At 34.2% G+C, this 22,546-nt stretch overlaps 1 protein-coding gene across 1 annotated transcript; it reads right to left on the reverse strand.

The window, feature by feature from the left end:
* Positions 1 to 406: 406 nt before the first annotated feature.
* Positions 407 to 19,930, reverse strand: LOC126883733 (uncharacterized). The gene is made up of 4 exons (XM_050649396.1): positions 19,855 to 19,930; positions 8,049 to 9,938; positions 7,157 to 7,508; positions 407 to 521 (listed from the first exon to the last, which is right to left on the reverse strand). The coding sequence occupies exons 1-4, from the start codon at positions 19,928 to 19,930 to the stop codon at positions 407 to 409; spliced, it is 2,433 nt and encodes an 810-aa protein (XP_050505353.1).
* Between the last annotated feature and the right edge of the window lie 2,616 nt (positions 19,931 to 22,546).

Raw genomic sequence — 22,546 nt, forward strand, 5'->3', positions numbered from 1 at the left:
TTATAATAAGTCATAGTAAATAATATATTGCTCGAGATGTATGTGTTCTAAATAGATACTCTGAGGGAAATGACCACCATATTAGGAGTTAAAAATAACAAAAAAAAACGAAAAAGCATTGTTTGTTTATACGAAGCTGAAGAAAAAGGTTGATGGGTGGTCGTAAATCACTTCGCACTTGTTAATATTTTTGAATTTAAACGTATATTGAGTAAACTAGATATATAACAGTATTAAAAAATAAAAGGTTAATATGTGTGTTGCTTCTCTGAATGTTTTGACTCGAATGGGGTTCTGGAATCTGCCTTTGGTGAACTTCAATCCCCTCTGCTTGAGAGCGTGGGGTAGTAAAAAATGAACCATATATGTATTAATATTAGCCGCATTGGCGTACTGGTTCGTATTGTCAGATATCAGTATAAATGTGCGTAAACATAAGTCCCCCCTTGAAACCATCGGGTTTCAATTGGTTACTTACAGTAAAGTCACCAAAAACAGTCAGATCCTTTACATTCTTTGTACTAGTAATAAAGCATGTAAATGTAAGTAAAATAGTAAATTAAAGGTATTTAAAATAAAGTAAATTTAAATTGTTCAAAGTAAAGTAAAATCAAAATTGTTCGACGAACAGTAAAATTAAAATTGTTCAAATAATTGCTCACTACGCTTCACTGTCCGAGCTAAATAGTAACAAAACGTAGAGTCAGTAAAGTTAAAATTGTGCAAAATAAAATAAAAAAATTAAGATTGTTTAAGATAAACGTCTCACTGCGATTCACCTTGAGACGGTAACACGCACAGCTTCACCACAGGTCTCTTGAAAATGCTGGATGCGGTCTTCACCGTCACGGAGCGGATAACGCCGTCCTTACCGGGATGAGTCTCGAGGATGCGTCCGAGCTTCCATCTCAAAGGTGGTAGACCATCTTCTTTGATCAGAACCAATGTTCCGATATGTAAGTGTTGTTGACAGTTCTGCTTCCACTTTACTCGTTGTTGCAAAGTGGAAATGTACTCCTTGGACCACCTGGTCCAAAAATGTCGGCGTAGCTGCTGCATTCGTTCATATTGAGAAAGTCTATTCTCCTTAATGTCGCAGTAATTGATGGGGTCAGGAATTGACGTGAGGGTATCTCCAATCAGGAAATGCGCAGGAGTTAAGGCAGTAGGATCACTAGGGTCGGAGGAAAGAGGACAAATGGGTCTTGAATTTAAGCATGCTTCCACCTGACACAGAAACGTGGTAAAATGTTCGAAAGTTAAAGAGGCGTCGCCGACCACTCTTTTAAGGTGGTGTTTTACGGACTTTACTCCCGCTTCCCATAATCCACCTTGATGTGGCGCTCTAGGAATTATGAAATTCCACTGTATCCCATCACAAGCTAAATTAGTTTCAATGTCAATAGCGTTAGAAGCTAAGAAGTTTTTTATCTCGTTATTTGCTCCAACAAATGTGCTTCCATTGTCTGAATATATTGTTGTGCATTTACCTCGTCTAGACATAAACCGACGTAAGGCTGCTAAGAAACAATCAGTCGTTAAGTCGCTTACAACTTCCAAATGTATGGCCTTAGATGCAAAGCAAACGAATAGTGAAATATATGCTTTGGTAGTTTTGAAGTTTCTTCCCGTCCTGTCACGAAGAAGGAAAGGTCCAGCATAGTCAACGCCGGAAGTGGAGAACGGCCTAGAAGGAGTTAAACGTGGAAGGGGAAGATTCCCCATAAGAGGGGATTTGTTTCTTAAATTAAATTTGAAACAACGTGTGCATTCATGTATAATTTTCCTCATAAGAGTTCGTCCGGACAAAGGCCATACTCTCTCTCTGAGAGATGCTAAAGTGCTCTGTGCTCCTGCATGTAAAAGTCTTATATGTTCGTGTTGTGCGATAAGTTTTGTTAAGTTGCTATTAGCAGGTAGCACAGCAGGGTATTTTTTGCTAAATTCATAGTTTGAGTTGGTTAGACGACCTCCAACTCTTATGGTGTTAGTGTAAGTGTCAAAGAAAGGATTTAAGCCCAATAATTTACTGTCTTTGTTGATAGGTTGGGAAGATTGCAATAAGTGGTATTCGTCAGGAAAGTGTCTAAGCTGTACGATACGAATCAAATTGTTCACCGAATCGGTACACTCTTGTACAGTAGGAGGGCCCGTAACAGTGGCGTAGCTAGCTCCACGGGGGCCCCATATTAAAGTTTGTCGCGGGGCCCTTTTCCTCCGCGACAAAAGAGGCAAAAACGCTTGTATAGAATCGAATAGAAATATGCTTTATTGTCACTGAAAATTTTACAATTTTATCGACAAAGCTTACAAAAAGTCGGAAAAAAAAACAAAAACACATACAGTTTACCGAAATTACATAAATCGTCAATATTAGTACAAAATAAAAGATAATGAAATAAAACAAAACACAAAACACCCAAATATAGATAATAATAATAAACCTAATAAATTTTAATTAACCAAAGTCGAAAAATAGATTTGAATTGTGGAGACTCATTGTTTGAAAACCGATTCAGCTTTTTCAATCCAAGGATGAATGGGCATTGCAAATGAGCTTAAACAAAGAAGCTCTGTTGTTATGGTATAACGGCGAGCGACAGGCAAATACACTTCTTCAAGAAATTAACGTATGTACCACCTAAAAATTGGTCATTTTTGATGTCTCGAATTTCCTGAACCTGTTGTATGATTTAAGTGATTTTTTAATATGTTATAGCCTTATTCTTTAACAATGTCATTGTAATAATATTGTTGCTAGACAGATGCATTGTCATTATATACAGTGTGTACCAATCAAACTGTGATTTTTTCTCTCAAAGTTCGCGTTACCCTGTGGAATATTGTAGCATTTGTAAAATGCTGAAATTAAAACCCGACTACATAATTATAGTCTAGTACTAGTAAAATAAAATTACACTATATGTAAATCAAAATGTAAATTCGTACAGGTTGGAACAATTTTTTTATTAAAGTTTAGGTGAGTACAAAAGATATTTTCAAGAAAGTATCCAAATCATATAAGGGGATCATTGTTTAAATAATTAAAAAAAGGTCATTTTTGCACCATATTTACTTTTTTTTAACTGCTGAGTTAATTCACGTTTTAATGAAGGTGTTTAGAATATTTTCTGCAAAGCTGAAGGGTAAGTCTTTCACCTAAGACGTACTAAATTCAATTTGACTCCCTATTTATTTAAATAATTGTATATAAAACTTTAAAAACAAATTTGCAAAAAAATAGTATTTGCGATTTAAATAAGCACTATAAAATATTTTGTTTTATAGAAGAAGTTGCGCTATTTTCCAGTATTAAGCAAAAAAATTGGTCGAAAAATATTTAATAATTTATGAGATATTGAATTTGTTTATTAAATGTCACTATATTTTCAATTGCAAAAACGCGGTTGTTGCCAAAAGAATTTAAACCTGCAAAAGATCTCATATTTTTATTTTTATGTATGTTTTCAATAAATGTATTGATAAATTCAAATTTTAATTAAACTCTTCTCTAAAATGGCATTTAAAAATTGTTCTAATTTGTTTATTACTTCTTTTTTAAATAACGTCGCTGGGGTTAAAAAATTCTATATCTCATAAATTGTTAAATATTTTTCCAACAATTTTTTTTTGCTTTATACTGGTAACATGAACTTCTCGTATAAAAGAAAATATTTTATGATGCATATTTTATTTGTGTTTTAAATTTTGAATATAATTATTTAAATAAACAGGGGTCAAATTTAATTTAGTAAATCTTAAGTGAAAGCTTTATTCTTCAACTTTGTAGAAAAAAAAATCGTATAGACCTTCATGAAAGCGTAAATTACTGCAGAGAAGTGAAAAAAGTAAATATTGTGCAAAAATGAAACCTTTTTAATTATTTAAACAGTGATCCCGTTGAAGAATACAAAAGATATTTTCAAGAAAGTATCCAAATCATATTATAATTTGGATACTTTCTTGAAAATTCCACACCTGTAATTTTGAACCAATCAAAATACGTTATTTTGACAGATCACCATGGCAACGGAGGTATTTTATCGGAAATTTTTTGCTCGTGGGGTACCCAACAGCGAATTATAGTGGAAATTTTTTGACGTTTACAATAACAGAACATTTTTGACAGACTGGTTTTTATTTGTTTACGTAATTTAAAATAAAACGCCAAAAAATAATTTTCTATCACTTGTAGTTACTCAAAACTTATGTAAAATTGAAGAATATACTATTTTCTATCTTGAAATGGTATTCCCATGCAACTACAATGAGTAGAAATTACGCATTTGAAAGCCTAAATAATTGCTGACAAAGCTATGGCGCGCTATTAAGATGTTCATGCAGCTTTGGATTTTCAAATGCAAAGTGGAATTTTCTTACCGAATACCACGCGAAGTCAAATTAATATCCGGAAATTTTTTTTTTGATCATGAATATTTTTAGAAAATTTCCCTCGTCTGCGACTCGGGAAATTTTCAAAATATTCATGATCTCAAAAAAATTTCCGGAAATAATTTGACCTCTAGTGGTATTACTAGTGAAAATATCTTTTGTATTTCCACAGGCTGTCCACAATATGTCTGCAACGAATTCTGCAATTCTTTGGTCACGTGGTTCGTAGAGGTGACGACAGTTTGGAGAGATTAATTGTTTCTGGAAACGTTCCGGGGAGAAGATCAAGAGGACGATCACCAACAAGATGGTCCGACCAAATAAAGAATTCAGCTGGAAACTAATTCTGCGAAGCTCTTAGAGCGGCTGAAGATAGACACCAATGGAGAAACATTGTTAGGAATATTGGGGAAATTACGATCCCTCAGTAATGGGGAAACGACAAGAGAGCGAGAGAGAAACTTTGATAAAAATTTAGTTCCAACCTATATTTAGTACGGAATTACCTTTTGATTTTTTTATTTTATTAAGCTATTATAGCCAACATTCTGTTGTTTTATTCATTCGCTTTTGGTTCATTCATTCTTATGTTGGATAATAAAAAAGTTAGGTACTTTAACAACTAGCCTTGTTTTTCGTCAATACAGAGTGTTTTTAAATAAGTATGGCAAACTCTATATGGTAATTCTGCATGAAAAAATAATGACAGTATGCGTTTGTTTTATTAACCTGCTAGTGTGCAAATGCTTCGTCTCCGAGATAGGGTTATTACAATTTTTCTTACAATCTGACGATTTATTTATTTTCAATTTAATATTCATCATTGGCGCGCATACGGTTAATATGACCCATGTGTACGCCAATGGTAAACATGAAATTCTGTTAAAACCCACCAAATTTCATTTGCATATATCAACCGGTTTTAGAGTAATAAGTAAATCGTCAGTTTGTAAGAAAAATGTCAACACCCCCTATCTCCGACATACGTTCATAAAGCAAACTGTCATTATTTTTTCATGCAGAATTAAATTAGCCTTTAAAGTTTGCCATACTTATTTAAAAACACCCTGTATCGATGAAAAATAAGGTTAGTTGTTAAAGTATCACCTAACTTTTTTACTATCCAACATAAGCGAATGAATCGAAAAACAGAATGTTAAGAACACATGAGGCTATAGTTGGGTTTTAATTTCAGTACATATTTTATAAATGCAAGAATATTCCACAGGGTGTGGTGAACTTTGAGAAAAAATTACTGTTTGATTGGTACACCCGGTATACAATGACAATTTACCTGTCTAGCAACAATATTATTACAACGATATTATTCAAAAATACGACTATAACATTTAAAAAAATCACTTAAATCGGAAAACAGGTTTGGGAAATATGAGACATAAAAAATGACCCATTTTTAAGGTGGTACGATAATTTCTTGGAGAAATGTAGATATACATAAATACAATTATAAATAAAGAACAGATTATACGAACATACATAATATACCCGAACAATATTCGGCATTCTTCAATATATTTTATACAATAACTCACACACAGCCAATGGAATTGACAATGAGAGGTACCTTGAAAACAATAAAGCTTGTTCTTATGGGGCAGAGAATAGATAATAGATAGATATGATTTACATAGGTATGTGTATATTATATAAAGAATCCACTACACCAAAATGTTGATATCCAAACAACATACACTGTTTCAAAGCGTTTTAATAGTGAAATAATTGTAGAATATTTAGTTAAATCTTTGTAAATGGAATTTTGTTTCGACATGCCGCGATGGGGCCCTTAAATGTCGGGGGCCCCGTATAATTGATACGGCTGATACGGCGGTAGCTACGCCCCTGGCCCGTAATACGAAACTGCCGAGGTTTCGTGGTATTATTTTTGAATCGGATTATATACGCAAAGACTCGTTGAAGTTTAGCAAAACTCGAAAACCTAGTTAGAAGGTCAAAATCTTCCGAAAGTAGGGCGAGACAAGTCTTGATAGGTTTTAGTTCCGGCAAATCGGAGGTAGTAGTGTCAATGTAAGAATTGGGCCATTCATGTTCAGAGTTAGTGAGCCACACGGGGCCATGAAACCAAGACTCAGAAGTCAGAAGTGCCTTTGGATCAATACCTCGTGTCAAAAGATCAGCAGGATTGTCGGAGGTATTGACGTATCTCCATTGGTTATGATTAGTCAAACATTGTATTTGCGATACTCTGTTGGCTACGAACAGTTTTAATAAGTGAGGAGAAGTATGTATCCATGCAAGCACAATTGTAGAGTCGCACCAGTAGTACGTGTTCTCTAAATTGTGTCTAACTGAATTTTGAATTTTGCCCATAAGCTCACTTAGTAAAAGTGCTCCAGATAGTTCAAGTCTGGGTATGGTAACGCTCTTAATTGGAGCTACTCTGGTTTTGGCACAGAATAAGTTTGAAGTTATGTTTCCCAAGGCGTCAATACATCGTACATAGACAGAAGCACCAAATGCAGACTCCGATGCATCACAAAATCCATGCAGTTGAACGGAAATAGGGTTTGGACAAAAAGACTGTCTGGGTATTTTGAGATGATTAAGTAAGGACAATTGGGACCTATAATGTGACCACAAACTGTGTAGGTCATGGGGCAAAGACTCATCCCATGAAACCTTTAATTTCCAAAGTTTTTGGAGAATAATTTTGGAAGTAATTGTAACTGGAGATATCAGTCCCAATGGATCAAATATCTTTGCAATCGAACATAAAATTTGCCTCTTAGTTATTTTCTTTGTGAAATCCAAAGGAACAATTGTATACTGCAAAGTGTCATTCGCAGAGTTCCAAGCTAAGCCGAGAGTTTTTTCTTGTGGTTCAGTACCAATCTGTAGAATAGAAGATTCCTCGTTAAAATCAGCAATGCGTTTGTCATTTGATTTCCACTTCCTCAAAATGAATTCATAATGGCTCAGCAGGTCCGATAATCCATTCTTTATCTTTAGGCCATTCTCAAGGGTTTCTCCACCAGTAAGAAGGTCGTCGACGTAGAAGTCGTGCAATATTATCAATGATAAGTTAGGATGCTCCTCTGCGTTCAGATGAGCTACCTCGTGTAAAGCTCTAATAGCTAAGAAGGACGAAGAAACCAAACCGTAAGTGACGGTGTTAAGTGTGTATGCATGAATTTCGTCAGCTGGATGAAATCGCCATAATATTTTTTGATAATTACGCTGATCCTCTGTAATAAGTACTTGACGATACATTTTCTCAATATCAGCACCTAGCACAATGTTATGTGTTCTGAAGCGCAGTAAAATGTCAAATAAAGAATCTTGTATTGTTGGCCCAGGCAACATTAAGTCGTTAACCGAAAGACCGGAATCGCTAGGTTGACTTCCATTGAAAACTACTCTTAATTTTGTAGTAGTCGAGGAATCTTTCACAACACCGTGATGTGGTAAAAAAAATCCGTGATTGTCTTGGTTGGGTGCAATTGACATGTGGCCAAGTTTTATGTATTCATTAATAAAGTCATGATATTGTCGCTTTAGATCGGGATTTCGATCCAATTTTCGCTCCAAGTTAAGGAATTGTTTAGTGACATTAGTTCTTGAGTCACCCAAAGAGGAAAAGGGGTGCTTTAGAGGAATAGATACAATAAATCTACCGTTAGTGTGTTGTAAAGTCGTCTCCTTGAAATAAGTCTCACAGAATTTGTCATCATCTGAGAGATAGGTAGCTTTCGGACATTCTTCTATCTCCCAGAACTTTGTGAGTGTTTCGTTAAGGTCAGTTTCAGTCGAAACGTAGCAGCTTAGTGTGTCATTAGAGGACTTAGTGCTGGAGATAGGACCAGAAATAATCCAACCCAGCTTTGTTTTATGTAATATGGGACCAAAGTTGGTTCCCAATTTAATTTGACCAATGCACAATAAATCCCAGAATGTGTCCGCACCAATAAGTAAATCAATATCGGCAGGTTGGTAGAAATTTTTGTCTGCAAGTGTAATATGTTTGGGTATAGTTAGAATAGCAGGGTCAAATGAAAATTGTGGTGTACTTCCTGTGATGTTAGGCAGTATTAAGCACGTGAGTTTCTTGTTAAAATCATTTATTGTCGATTTCATCTCAACCGACACACAAAAATTGACATTTTTATTCATTTGAGCAATACCAAATATGGAAATATTAGTTCTCATTTTCGGTAGTTGTAAAATATTGTATAAACGTTGACTAATAAAGTTAGATTGACTGGCGCTGTCAAGTAAAACCCTACAATCATGAAAATTTCCATTTTTGTCAGCCACTTTAACCATGGCAGTGGAGAGTAAAATCTGTGGTTTGACAGGTGAATGGCATGTTAAAGTAGAATAACTAGAAGAAGCCTCGTTAGCCTGAGGTGCGTTAATAGGAATGTCAGCCTGTACAGAAGTTTGTTTAATTGGCTGCTTTGGAAAATGCAACAGAGTGTTGTGGACCTTACCACATTTCTTGCAACCGGAAGAGTGACATTGTTTTGTGGAATGATTGTTGTTTAGACAATTAATGCACAATCGTAAACCTTTAGCTTTATTTAAACGTTCAGAAGGTGTTAATTTTAAAAATGATTCACAATGGTAAATGTTATGTTCATTGTTACAAAAAACGCATTGTTTTGTTGCGTTAGTAAGAAATGTCTTTGTTTTTTCCCTTTGTTTAAAGTTACTATTAGATTTATTACTTGACTGTTTGGTTTCGGTTTCCAACGTTTGTAGCATTCGACATTTATCTTTTAGGAAGTCAGTCAACTGAGAGAGTGTGCGAATTTCGCTAGCATTAATTTTGTTTTCCCAGGAGCGTTTGGTAGCGTTATCGAATTTGCTGGCCAATAAGTATATTAAAATATCATCCCAATGTTTGGTGGGACGTTCCAAAACTTCCAAAGCATTTAAATGTTTTTGTAACCCGTTTAAAAGTTGCCTAAGTCCAGTGTGTGACTCGTGTTGTAATGCCGGTAGGTTAAATAAAGATTTGATGTGAAAATTTATTAGAAGTTGCTTGTTTTCAAACCGTTCTTTAATAAGCGACCATGCTACTTCATAATTTGCATCACATATTTGCAACGAGCTGATTGTTTCTGCAGCCTCCCCTTTTAAGGAGAGCTGTAGGTAATGGAATTTTTGGACATTTGCTAGAGCATCGTTTTCATGTATTATGGATGAAAAACTGTCACGGAAAAACATCCAGGTTTCCAGGCTCCCGTCATACGAAGGCAAATTCAGGATAGGCAGCTTTACCGAATGTAGAAGGTTGCCCGCCCGAGAACCTGATGTGCTAGCACTGTCTTGATGGTCGACAGGGTTATCAGGAGCTTTGGTGTTTAAAAAGTGTGTTACCTCGGCCATTAGCGCATGAAACATGTTCTCAAAACTACATCGTTCTGGCTCATGAACAGTTCTATAATTTTCATCACACTTACTGTCCAAATTTTCGATGATTTGTTGAGCTTCTTCAAATTGGTCAATCAATTTTTCAGCCCTTACAAGCCTAGCATTTAACTCCGTTAAATCAGGCTGATCTTGTGTTTTAATGGTGTTAAAGTATGCGCTAAATCTCGTAAGGTGATTTTTGATAGTTGTTCGTTTGTTCTGTTCTGTTTGTAAACGCTCTGATTCCTTTTTGTTTTGTTTTGACATTGTGATCAATATTCAAATAAAAAGATAAATGTAAAAGGAAATGTAAAATGCAAAAATACCTACTATAATATTTGTTAAAGAAGAAGAAAGGTGTAAAATAAAATGTAAAATAAATTATAGTATGTACCTAATGTAGATAATGTCAAAAAATGTAAAAATTGTAAAATGCAACAATTATAAAATGTAAAAATACCTACTACCTATAATAATTGATAAAAGAAGAAGAAGCGTCTAAAGAAAAATATAAATGTAATTAAATGTATTATTGTGTAATGATTCGAGCCCAACGTATTTGTAAATTAAATGTTTAAATAACCCTTAAAAAATGTTTGTAAAGTTTGTGAAATAAATGTTTAAATAACCCTTAAAAATGTTCAAAATTCGAAACTATAAATATTTAAAATGTCAAAGGTAAAAATGACACCCCGTCTATGACATAAAAAAGATAAAAATGCAGTTTGCCCGTGAAGCAATTAAATCTTTTAACATAAACTCAAAAATGTCTTATCGTAAATAAAATACCACGTTTCTGTTATCAGATTTCAGTACTTATAAATCAAGATATTTTAAGGGTAGGTATATGAAAATGTGAACACTGACCTTTTTTAAACTGGGCGTGTCTGTCTGCCTGTCTGCGATCACTAGGACACTGGTAATTAATTATATATTTGCTCGAAGAACCAAAATGTTTGTTTATACGAAGCTGAAGAAAAAGGTTGATGGGTGGTCGTAAATCACTTCGCACTTGTTAATATTTTTGAATTTAAACGTATATTGAGTAAACTAGATATATAACAGTATTAAAAAATAAAAGGTTAATATGTGTGTTGCTTCTCTGAATGTTTTGACTCGAATGGGGTTCTGGAATCTGCCTTTGGTGAACTTCAATCCCCTCTGCTTGAGAGCGTGGGGTAGTAAAAAATGAACCATATATGTATTAATATTAGCCGCATTGGCGTACTGGTTCGTATTGTCAGATATCAGTATAAATGTGCGTAAACAAGCATGACTGTTAGAAAAACATTTGCTGTGAAATGTAGAACCCCACACAAATTACATAGTAGAATATACGAGAGAAATATTTAAAAAGATCAGTATGAAGTAATAGGGTAAGGATTGGTACCACAGGAAAGCAAGCAGAGGATTGTCCTACTTCCAAAAAGCTAATACCATAACACAGAAGGAACATTAAAGGTTATTTTTTAGATAGGTCATATGGACTTATAAATTATGATTGCGATATTTTATTTCAAATTAAGCCTAAGAATCCCATTCATACAGGATGTGATCACTAAATATAGCATTAAGAACCATGAAAGGCTGGAATCACTTAGTAACCCCCTACTTCAACCTCTAATAGAACATCATGCCAATAGGAGGCTCAAACGGATTTAGCTAGCTGACCTAAGAAACTTGTCTGGTTCTGGTTCTGGTCTTGTCACTGGAGAAGACCTAACCAATCCAGTAGGATCCGTTTGCCTCGCAGCCAGCAAATTGGTTTACAGAACCTTATTTGTGTTTTGATGGCTAAAGAGTGTAAATTAATAAAAACAATTAGCTTGATCTGTAACTGATCCCTGATATTTAGCGCATGTATATTTCAATAATTTTTTATAGGGGAGTGCATATAGATTTTCATTTCGGAAAAAATCAAACAAGATAGAACTTTTTGTAATTTCATTAACAAATGTTTAATAAACAACATATCAAAAAGTTCTACTCGAGAAGTGGGTGCTTCATTTTTTTATTAAACAAATGAACTACGAAATTGGATGTTTTTTTAAATAACTCCGAAAATATAAATTAAAAAAAAAACTGACTTGACCATTGAAAAATTCAGAAAATTTTACAAAAAAAATCTTATATAAAGAATTTGCTAAAATTAAATTTGTATCTTCTATAATTTTTTATTTATAACGCAAAAGTCACCCTTCTCACCAACATTGGCGCGCTGTAAACTAACGTACGGCGAATTGCACGGTTGAGTTATTTTAACGTAATTTTTAACTACTGGATCAAATGAAATTTTACAAATTGAAAATGAAAGAAGAATAAATAAGCTATCTTACGGTTATAATAGAAATAAACTAAATGTATGGGCATAAGTACGGTGTGGGCGGAAAATGAGCCTTACATGAATTTTGTTTAAACATGATTTAAAAATGTATAACGAATACAATTTTTCTTATAAAACTCTCAATTTTGCACAACTTACCTTTCAGGCATCTTACTAAATGATGTTTCATTAAAAAAAAATTTCAAAAATTTTATTCAAATGATATGACGTCTCAAAAAATGTAATTTTTGAAATCTTCGTAGTTTTATAGAATTACCACCAATTTAAGACGGTATTACTCAAGTTTGAGCAGATCTATTACAGTTTTATGAGTGATTTTTTAAAGCTTAGGATGCAAAACTTTAAAATGCACTAAATTATATTTTTAGGGGTGTAAAGTTGTCTTATATAGGTAGCACCTTTTATCGGAACGACCACATCGAGCGTCATAGACGGGAGATTGTTCTTGATAACTGGTCCTCATAAGACAACTAACTCTCACTTATGGCTCCACGTGCCACACCCCGGGCAACTGCATTGGTCTGCAGGCTAAACTAAGTGAGGGTAGTCAGATATGGCGAAAACTCCACCGAGCGATTGCCGGTATAAGCAATCCCACACTTACTGACCAACGGCTTCGGGCGGATGAGTTGGTAAGTGGAAGGGCACTCTTTTGTCCTGGCGCTAAGAAATTGGCACCAAAGGCGAATGAATCAAGTAAATGATCAACGGCATAAGGATACAGAAGGCAAGGAGAAACCACTGTATTAAAGATCCAATTGGATATCTCTAGTACAATCATCATGGCTGTACAACGTACAATAAATTCTGGTACTGATCATGGACATCGGAAAACAAGATCCGGCAGGAGAGGTAATTCTCATGACAACAGGGCCTCTCAGGTCGTAACCCGGCGAAATCCCTGTTTTAAAGATGCAATAAATATTGGTACGTGGAACGTCAGAAATATGTATGAACCTGGAAAAATGAACAATATTATACAAGAGATGCAAAGGTTAAATATCGATATTTTAGGTATCAGCGATACAAGGTGGTCGAGTTCAGGCAGCTTCGCGACAAACAACGGAATGATATATTTTTCAGGAAATAATGACCCACACCACAGTTATGGAGTAGCAATTGTTGTATCAAAAAAAATTATGCAGTCTGTTATTAACTTTACACCAGTGTCTGATAGAGTAATATTCCTTCAACTTCATACAAAAACTGTAAATCTTAATATCATACAGGTCTATGCTCCTACTGCAGAAAAATCAGATGAAGAGGTTGAGGAATTCTATGAACAAATTAACCATGTTCTAAAATCTATAAAGCCAAGAGACGTCACAATTATCCTTGGTGATTTTAATTCCAAAATTGGGGAAGGAAAAAGCGGCAAATATGTAGGAAATTATGGTCTCGGGTTAAGGAACGAGAGAGGAGACCGAATGTTACAGTTCTGCCAAGAAAACGATATGATTATTTCAAACACATTTTTTAAACTCCCCAAAAGAAGGCTTTATACGTGGACATCACCTCAACATAACGCACAGAAAATAGTTAGGAATCAAATAGACTTTGTGTTGATAAATGAAAGATACAAAAACGGCATAAAATCGGTTAAGGCCTACCCAGGCGCAGATGTTTCCTCAGACCACAATCCCTTGATAGCGCGTGTAAGCATTAAACTTAAGAAACCTTCACAAATGGTAAAACCAGATTACATAGATACCAGCCGCTTACAGAACTCAAAAATCAAAGAAGAATTAAAGCAACAGATAAATGGTAACCTAAGAATGTTGTCTACAAAGGAACCAAACACGCACGTGGAAAACAAGTGGCAAGACTTAAAAGAAGCCCTAATAAAACCCGCTCAGAATATCCTTAGCAGAGGAAATACGACAAAAAGACAAGAATGGGTGACAGAGAAAATTTTAAGTCTCATGGAGGAACGAAGACAGTTTAAGGGAAAATGCAAACAAAAATACAACGAGATACACAAGCAAATTAGAGATGAAATAAGGTCAGCGAAAGAAAACTTTTACAAAAGAAAATGTGAAGAAATTGAAGAACTGCAATTAAAACATGATACGTTTAACCTACATAAAAAGGTAAAAGAATTGGCAGGTATACAAAAAAGGAAGCATCCCAATGTGCTATACAACGCAAATGGACAAATAATAACTGACCTACAAGAAAAGCTTACGACCTGGAAGAATTATATAGAAGAACTCTTTGCCGATGAAAGAGAGGATCATGATATTGGTAACATACAAGGTGAGGAAGGACCAAAAATCTCTAAAGAAGAAATACTATATGCTATAAAAACAATGAAAAATGGCAAATCACCGGGTCCAGATGGACTTCCATCGGAACTTCTTAAGCTTGTGGAAGATGAAACAGTAAATGTTTTGGTTGACCTCTTTAACTGCATTTATAAAACGGGAGAAATACCTAAGGAATGGCTTCTGTCAACTTTTGTGACTATTCCAAAGAAAACAAACGCAAAACTGTGCACCGACCATCGCACAATAAGCTTAATGGGACACACACTAAAAGTATTTCTTAAAGTGATACATACAAGAATTCACAAAAAACTAGACGCTGACATCAGTGATACTCAGTTCGGGTTTCGAAACGGGCTTGGAACAAGGGAAGCACTATTTGCACTTAATATCATGTGCCAAAGATGCCTGGATGTTAACCAGGATATATATATGTGCTTTATTGACTACAACAAGGCGTTCGATAAAGTTCGCCACGAACACCTGATGAGACTGTTGGTAGAGAAAAACTTGGATAAAAGGGACCTCAGAATTATTTTCAATATTTACTATAACCAGAAGGCGAATATTAGAGTAGAACGGGAAACAACCGAGGAACTCGAGATCAAAAAAGGCGTAAGGCAGGGATGCATACTTTCACCAACCTTGTTTAACTTATATTCAGAAGATATTATAAACAGAGCCCTTGCTGACCAAGATATAGGAGTTAAAATAAATGGCATTTTAATAAACAATTTGAGATACGCTGATGACACAGTATTAATAGCAGAAACCCCGGAAGATCTCCAAACACTCATAAACAGAATAGTAGAGTGCAGCAAAAAGTTCGGTTTATCACTTAACATCAAAAAAACAAAAATAATGATGGCGTCGAAATCTCCACAAAATTTTTCTGACATAACCGTACATGATCAAAGAATGGAGCGTGTTAGAAAATAAATTACCTGGGAACTGTGATTAATGAAAACAACGACAACTCTGAAGAAATCAAGATCAGAATAGAAAAAGCTAGAGCTACTTTTACCAAAATGAAAACAGTTTTATGCGGAAGAGAGCTAAGTTTAAATCTTAAAATTCGCCTGATGAGATGTTACGTGATGTCAGTTCTTTTCTATGGAATGGAAGCTTGGACACTGAAAAAGATCGATACAAGGAAAATAGAAGCATTCGAGATTTGGATGTACCGCAGGATACTGAGAATATCGTGGACAGAGAGAGTGACAAACATGGAAGTGTTGCGAAGGATGCAGAAAGAAAAAGAACTTGCGCTTACTATTAAAAAGCGCAAACTGCAATACTTGGGACATATAATGAGGGGACAAAAGTACCAGCTACTACAATTAATTATTCAGGGAAAAATAATAGGTAAAAGATCCATTGGCAGAAGAAAACATTCATGGTTGAAGAATTTAAGAGATTGGTACAAGTGCAGCAGCTGCCAATTATTTAGATCTACGGTATCAAAAATACGCATAGCCTTGATGATAGCCAAACTTCGGAACGAGGACGGCACCTGAAGAAGAAGAAGAAATTATATTTCTTTAAAAATTAAATAAACTATTTCTTTTTAAGAAAATTAAGAATGATAACAATAATGTAATACAAAAACCGAATATTACCAGCTAAAAAAATGTTTATACAAAGTGATCAAAACTTTTTTCTGTAAAACTTACCTAAAATACATTTAATAATAAGCGTCGACAATAATAAATGTTCAGCAAAAAAAAACATTTTTAGCTCTTATACAGCATGTATGCGTAACTTGGAACTTATTGATAACTTTTTTATTATCAGTTTTACGAAAAAAAGTTATTCTTTATAAAATAATCTGCATCCTATATAATTTAAGATGCAATTATCAAATATCAAATTTAGTTAATGTTATACGAGGTATATCAAGAAATATGAATTTCACTCAAGAGTAAAGTACCTTTACATTTCACAATATCGAAAATTGTTATTAAGAAAAGTTGTTTGGAATTAAAAAAAATGTTTTAGTGTTCAATTACATCTTTCTAATTAAAATATTGTGAATAATAAAGGCACTTAACTTAAGAAAAATTCATACTTTTTACATACCTCTTATAAAATTAAAAAAGTTTGATATCTGATGGTTGTATCTTATATTTTAGACCAGGGAGAGCATTTTATGACGAATAACTATTTTCGTAAATGTGATAATAAAATAGTTATCGTAATTGTAATAAAATGAGGAGTATCCGTAATTTGAGAAAAAATTGAATTTTTTTTTTCGATTAGAATGATGTAATTGTATATTTAGACATAGTTTCTAATTTCACACAACTTTTCATAATAGCATTATTTGATATTGTGGAATATAAAGTTACTTTACGAAATTCATATTTTTGACATAACTCGTATAAAATTGATAAAATTTGATATCTGATGATTGAGTTTTAGATTTTTGACTATCCAGAGCATTTCATTAAGAATAACTTTTTTTCGTAAAATTGATAATAAAAAAGTTTTCCATGTGGCTCCTAGCTACGCAGACACACTGTATAAGAGCTTCTGTATAAGAATTTTCAAATTGCAATGCCATATTCGGATTCAGCATAATCAAAAACAAAATAGAAACATATTTGATCAAAGTAATATGATGAATTTAACGATATTTTTAAAATTATTTATACAATTTTTATTGTTTAACCTTCCGATGACCAACCTTTTTTTGTTACACGGATGACCAAGGAGGGGGGAATGACCCCAGGTCAAAAATATCAAAAATGACAATTAACAAAAAAATTAAGTTTTTTTTTATTTTATTTTATTTTTTATAAGGAATTGAATTTATGTCATTCAGCCAGTCACAACATGAGTATTAGTGTCATGTGTAGTGTGTATGTTGAGTAAGTGTCTTGTTACTTTGCAAAGTTCGACGTCATTAGCGTAAAACTACTTGGAATGACAGATAATAGACGGTATTTTACTAAACATCAACTTCAGAATATATTTTTTATTCGTAAAATATAGGGAATTTTTTTTATTTCAAAATATGAGGATATCTATAATTATATTAAAGTCAAATAAAAAAATACTGAGTTAAAAATTGAAAATACTTTTGAATTTATTAAAGAAAAACATACGCTGGGGTCACAATTTCCCCGCTTGGTCATCCGAAGGTTAAACAATTAATAAACAATTAGCGGCCAAATCTGCGAGTAGAACTTTTTACTTAAATATGTATATAAACTAACAAAAAAAGTTTTAGAAAAATATGCTTGTTTGAATTTTTCCGAAACAATGCATATTTTCGTTCTAATTGCACTCCCCTATTTCCAGTCTGTAGTCATAATTAATATTATACATACCCTGTTGAAACAATAAATAAATTAATACAATTTGACAATACAAATATAATTATGTATGCTAGTAATCCCAGCGATACCGACTTATTATAATCTTCAACATATCTGAAAAACAAATTATTAAAAATATGTTTGTGTAAGACCAAAAGTATATTATATTATTGATGGATTCGACCGTTACTTGATGGAAGTTCATTTTATCTCACAATAAAACACTGAAAAACGTTTGTTTTTCTATACTTCCACAAAATTTATTACAACTATGTTATTACTACAGCTGTTTCGGCAAAGTGCCTTTCTCAAGTGATATATTTAACAATGTGTTTGCCTTTTTAAGTCTTTAACTGAAGAGGTTGAGAAGTGGGGAGCTGTTTGTCTCGAGTTGGTCATTCAGAATTATATCTGTATTTTTCAATTTATTAATTTCCATTGATTCTAAAAGTGATAGCTTAAGGCCTTTATTTTGAATATGTAGAATTTGAAACTCTTCATTGAAAGAATGATTATGATCTAGAAGGTGAAGTGCGTATGTAGAAGTGTCTGTTTTTCTATTGTTGAAAGCCTTTTTGTGTTCTGCTATCCGTTTGTCAAAAGTTCTGCCAGTTTGACCGATGTAAGTTTTCGGACAGTCACCACAAGTTAGTTTGTACACACCACTCTGTAATTGCTTTCTCTTTCGGCTTTTATTGTTTTTAATATGTTTGCTTAAGTTGTTGTTAGTTCATGATATGCAGGCAGCATGTCCACAAGGGGACTCGTCTTCTTTTTATTATGTATCAAAACTAAGTGTGTATAATTTAACATTGTACGAGCTTAAAAGTACGGAAGGAATGTGCTGTATTTGGCACGAAGGTCTTGCTCACAGAGGTGCAAATGAAGTGGGTTCGTGCGTTTGGAATTATTTGCAGTCTATGAACGCCAAAAATACTGAAATGGTAGATGTTGTATTTTATACTGACAACTGTTTCGGACAAAATAAGAACCCCTTCGTATTTGCTTTATACATCTATGCAGTTTCTATTCTGGAAATATTAGGTCCATCACCCATAAATTTTTAATTAGTGGTCATACTCAGAACGAGGGAGACCACGTTCATTCTGTTATTAGAACGTTCAATTTATAGAACATATTATAGTATTATAGAACGTTTACGTACCAGATAAATATGTAACATTGGTTAGACAAGTAAAGAACCATGGAACTCCATTCAACGTACATGAAATGGGTCATGAGAATTTTTTTGATCTAAAACAACTATCAAGTGATATGGGCATGAAGGATTCTTTTAAGACAGAAGAAGGTGGACCAGTCCCTCTCTCAGGAATATGCGTTTTAAAAGTTACCAAAGAAAATCCTAGTCACCTGCTATATAAAATGTCGTAGGTACAAAAAACAGGAATTTAAAACCATAAACGTTCTTCAAAGCAAACGACGACTTCCATCAGCACGTGACGTTACTCTAAAACAAGCTTACAAGAAGAACGTGGGAGTAAGTGAAAAAGCTGCTCTCTCTTTTTGAAAAGAAAAAAAATGTAGCGGTTATACCACAATACCACACAATACTATAGGGATTTTTACGCTAACTTGTAGAAACTTTCATTTTTTTAATGGGAGCCCAAATTTTTTGTTTTTTTATATTGGTATTGTACTATAACTGCGATTTTTTTCATTCATTGTTGTTTAAACTTTCATAAAACATTTAAACTGTTCCGTTTTATTGTCCCTAATAACCTTATAATTGTGAAATAGTACAAAATTTTTATAAAGAAAAGTATTATAACTCAAAATGGGGATGAAAAATATGAGTTGGGGGTGGTATATGGATTGGATGTAAAACTCATATTGTCAGTTAATACTGTAAGTTTTAATTATTCTGATGAAAAGGATATTTAATATTGTATTGCTTAAGTAATCCGATCTCGTAACCGATCTCAATCTTTAATTGTCTTTTCTGTAAACTTAATGTTTTTGAAATATCATACTATTCTTCCCAATCAACGATATATATATATATATATATATATATATATATATATATATATATATATATATATATATATAAAAATTCATCATATTAAATCAATTGAGACAATCATCTGTCAAACTGAGGAAGCTATCTCTCATTTACCTTCTGAAGATGCTGAAATAGTTAGACAAGACGTCGCTAGAGTTCTTAGGAACTCAAAGCCCCCTACTCCAAACATTAGTCAATCTGAGAGAAAAGCCCTGAAAGAACTTCAAGCAAATCCAGATCTAGTCATTCTTCCTGCCGATAAAGGAAACGCCACTGTCATCCTAAACACTTCGTCTTACATCGATAAGCTCCCAAATCTCATTAACACCCCCGACTACAAGCCAGTTTCTAATAATCCCACAACCTATTTGGAAAAAACAACAAAAACCATCATCAATAAAACTTCTCTTCCTCTTGCCGTAAAACAAACTTTAATTCCTCGTGAAAAGTCTTCTAGAACACCTCGAATATATGGCCTACCCAAAATTCATAAACCCGATCTTCCTCTACTCCCCATTGTCAGTGCATACAACTGTCCGACACAACCTTTGGCAAAATATCTAGCCAAAACTCTTCAACCTTTCGCCGAAAATGCCTCATCTTTCGTCAAAAATTCTTTTCATTTCATCGAACTTCTCAAACAATATCCTATCTTACCCTCAGACATTCTAGTAAGTTTCGACATCGTTTCACTTTTTACTAACATTCCTATAGATGACACCCTAAATATTCTGGAAACGAAACACAGTATCCAGCAAGACCACTTATCTCTCATTAAACATTGCATGTCCAACACTTATTTCATCTTCCAAAATCAATTCTACAGACAAATAAATGGTGCCCCAATGGGCTCACCACTCTCTCCAGTAATTGCTAATATCTTTATGGAAGATTTTGAGACCCGAGCACTATCCACATCTACGCTCAAACCCACATGTTGGCTACGATATGTTGACGATACATTCGTCATTTGGCCCCACGGCAGGGATGCTTTAGCGTCTTTTCAGACCCATCTGAATGGTATACATCCCAGTATCCAGTTCACCATGGAGATGGAGACTGACTCATCCTTACCGTTTCTCGACGTTCTTATTAAGAAGAACCAATCACAAGGTTTTCATCACTCTGTTTATCGAAAACCCACCCATACCAACCGCTACTTGCATGGCAACTCTCATCACCCACCTTCTCAAATTAATTCAGTCATTAATACTCTTGTCTCCAGATCAATCCGTCTTTCCGATGATGCAAGTAGATCTACTGAACTCTCTTCTTTAAAACAAGCCCTCATCCAAAACGGTTACCGCGAAAATCACATCGATAGGAGCATCCATAAACTTCAATCTCCCGCTCAATCACAACCCAAAGAGTCAGATCCTGATCATACGAAAGCTTTTCTTCCCTATATCAAAGGTGTTACTGACAAAATCGACAGAATTCTTAAACCACGAGGAATAAAAACAGTATTTACCCCCCAACAAAAACTTTCATCTCTTGTCCGATCCGTCAAAGACAACATTCCAAATGAACAACACGGAGTTTATGAAATTCCTTGTGCAGACTGCCCCCGATCTTACATAGGACAAACCAATCGTAGAATCCAAAATAGGATTTATGAACATTCCATATCTGTTCGCAATTCCGATTCAGTTTCAGCCCTAGGCCAACACCATCTTCATACAGGTCACAAAATTGACTTTGAACACTCCAGAACCATAGCCCCCATCCGCTTCTATAAACAAAGAATTATCCGAGAAGCCATAGAAATCGAAAAACGGCCAAATTGTCTCAATAAAAGAGATGACGGCATCCGTTTACCTTCGACTTGGAGACCCCTCCTAAAGAAAACATCGTCCGCTCCATCTACAAATACAATTCCCGCCGTCAAAAATCTTCGCGCCTCTCCAAATCGTCTTCGCGCTAATTCCCACTCCGCCACGTCATCGACAGCCACGTCAGTCACACCAGTCCACGGTATAAATGACCGCCCCAGCGTCAGCAACAACAGTATTGCAGTGAGTAGTGAAGTAGTGAGTAGTGAGTGTAGTGTCTGGAGCCTCAGGAGACTGAGACCCCGGAAGCCCTGAAGATGACGTCAGAGAGGACGTCGAAAGCTCGGCCTAGAAACCAACGACGCGGTTCAACCCGGAAGCCTGGTGAGTTTAATTTTAATATTAATTCTTTTGTTGATATTGATTTTAGCTTTAAGTTTCATTGTATTAACCGCGGAAACCTTTCCGAACAATATATATATATATATATATATATATATATATATATATATATATATATATATATATATATATATATATATATATATATACATCCCGCTATCATTATGTCATCTTTTCATGTTGCAGTCATTTGGCATCACTAAGAAATACTATTATTTTCGAATTTAAATTCGTGTATGTTTGTTGAGCGCATTTTTTAATGCCCTGTATCGTTCTCAGTTTTCTAAAATTTTGATTTTAAAAATTTAAATTATATACAAAAATTTTTACACTTCACAGCCATTTTGACTTCCACCACATAAAAATGTGTATTTGCGGTCTAATTGCCGTCAATCGAGGTTGCCACGAGTTAAAAATATCGAGCGTTTGAGGCCAGGTAGAAAAGGTATAATATAAAAGGTGGGTTCTTTACCTGTTCGGCTGGTAAGGGTCCATATATTTTACGAGTTGAATTGTGTTTATTTTATTTCATCTGTTAAATTATAATTTTCTCATAACGACTTAAAATATTTGTTTGAAAAATTAATTTTGTGTCATTCCATTTCAAATTACTCAATTTTGGAGCAAAAAAA

Source organism: Diabrotica virgifera, chromosome 4 (assembly GCF_917563875.1).
Source record: "Diabrotica virgifera virgifera chromosome 4, PGI_DIABVI_V3a".
Taxonomy (NCBI): domain Eukaryota; kingdom Metazoa; phylum Arthropoda; class Insecta; order Coleoptera; family Chrysomelidae; genus Diabrotica; species Diabrotica virgifera.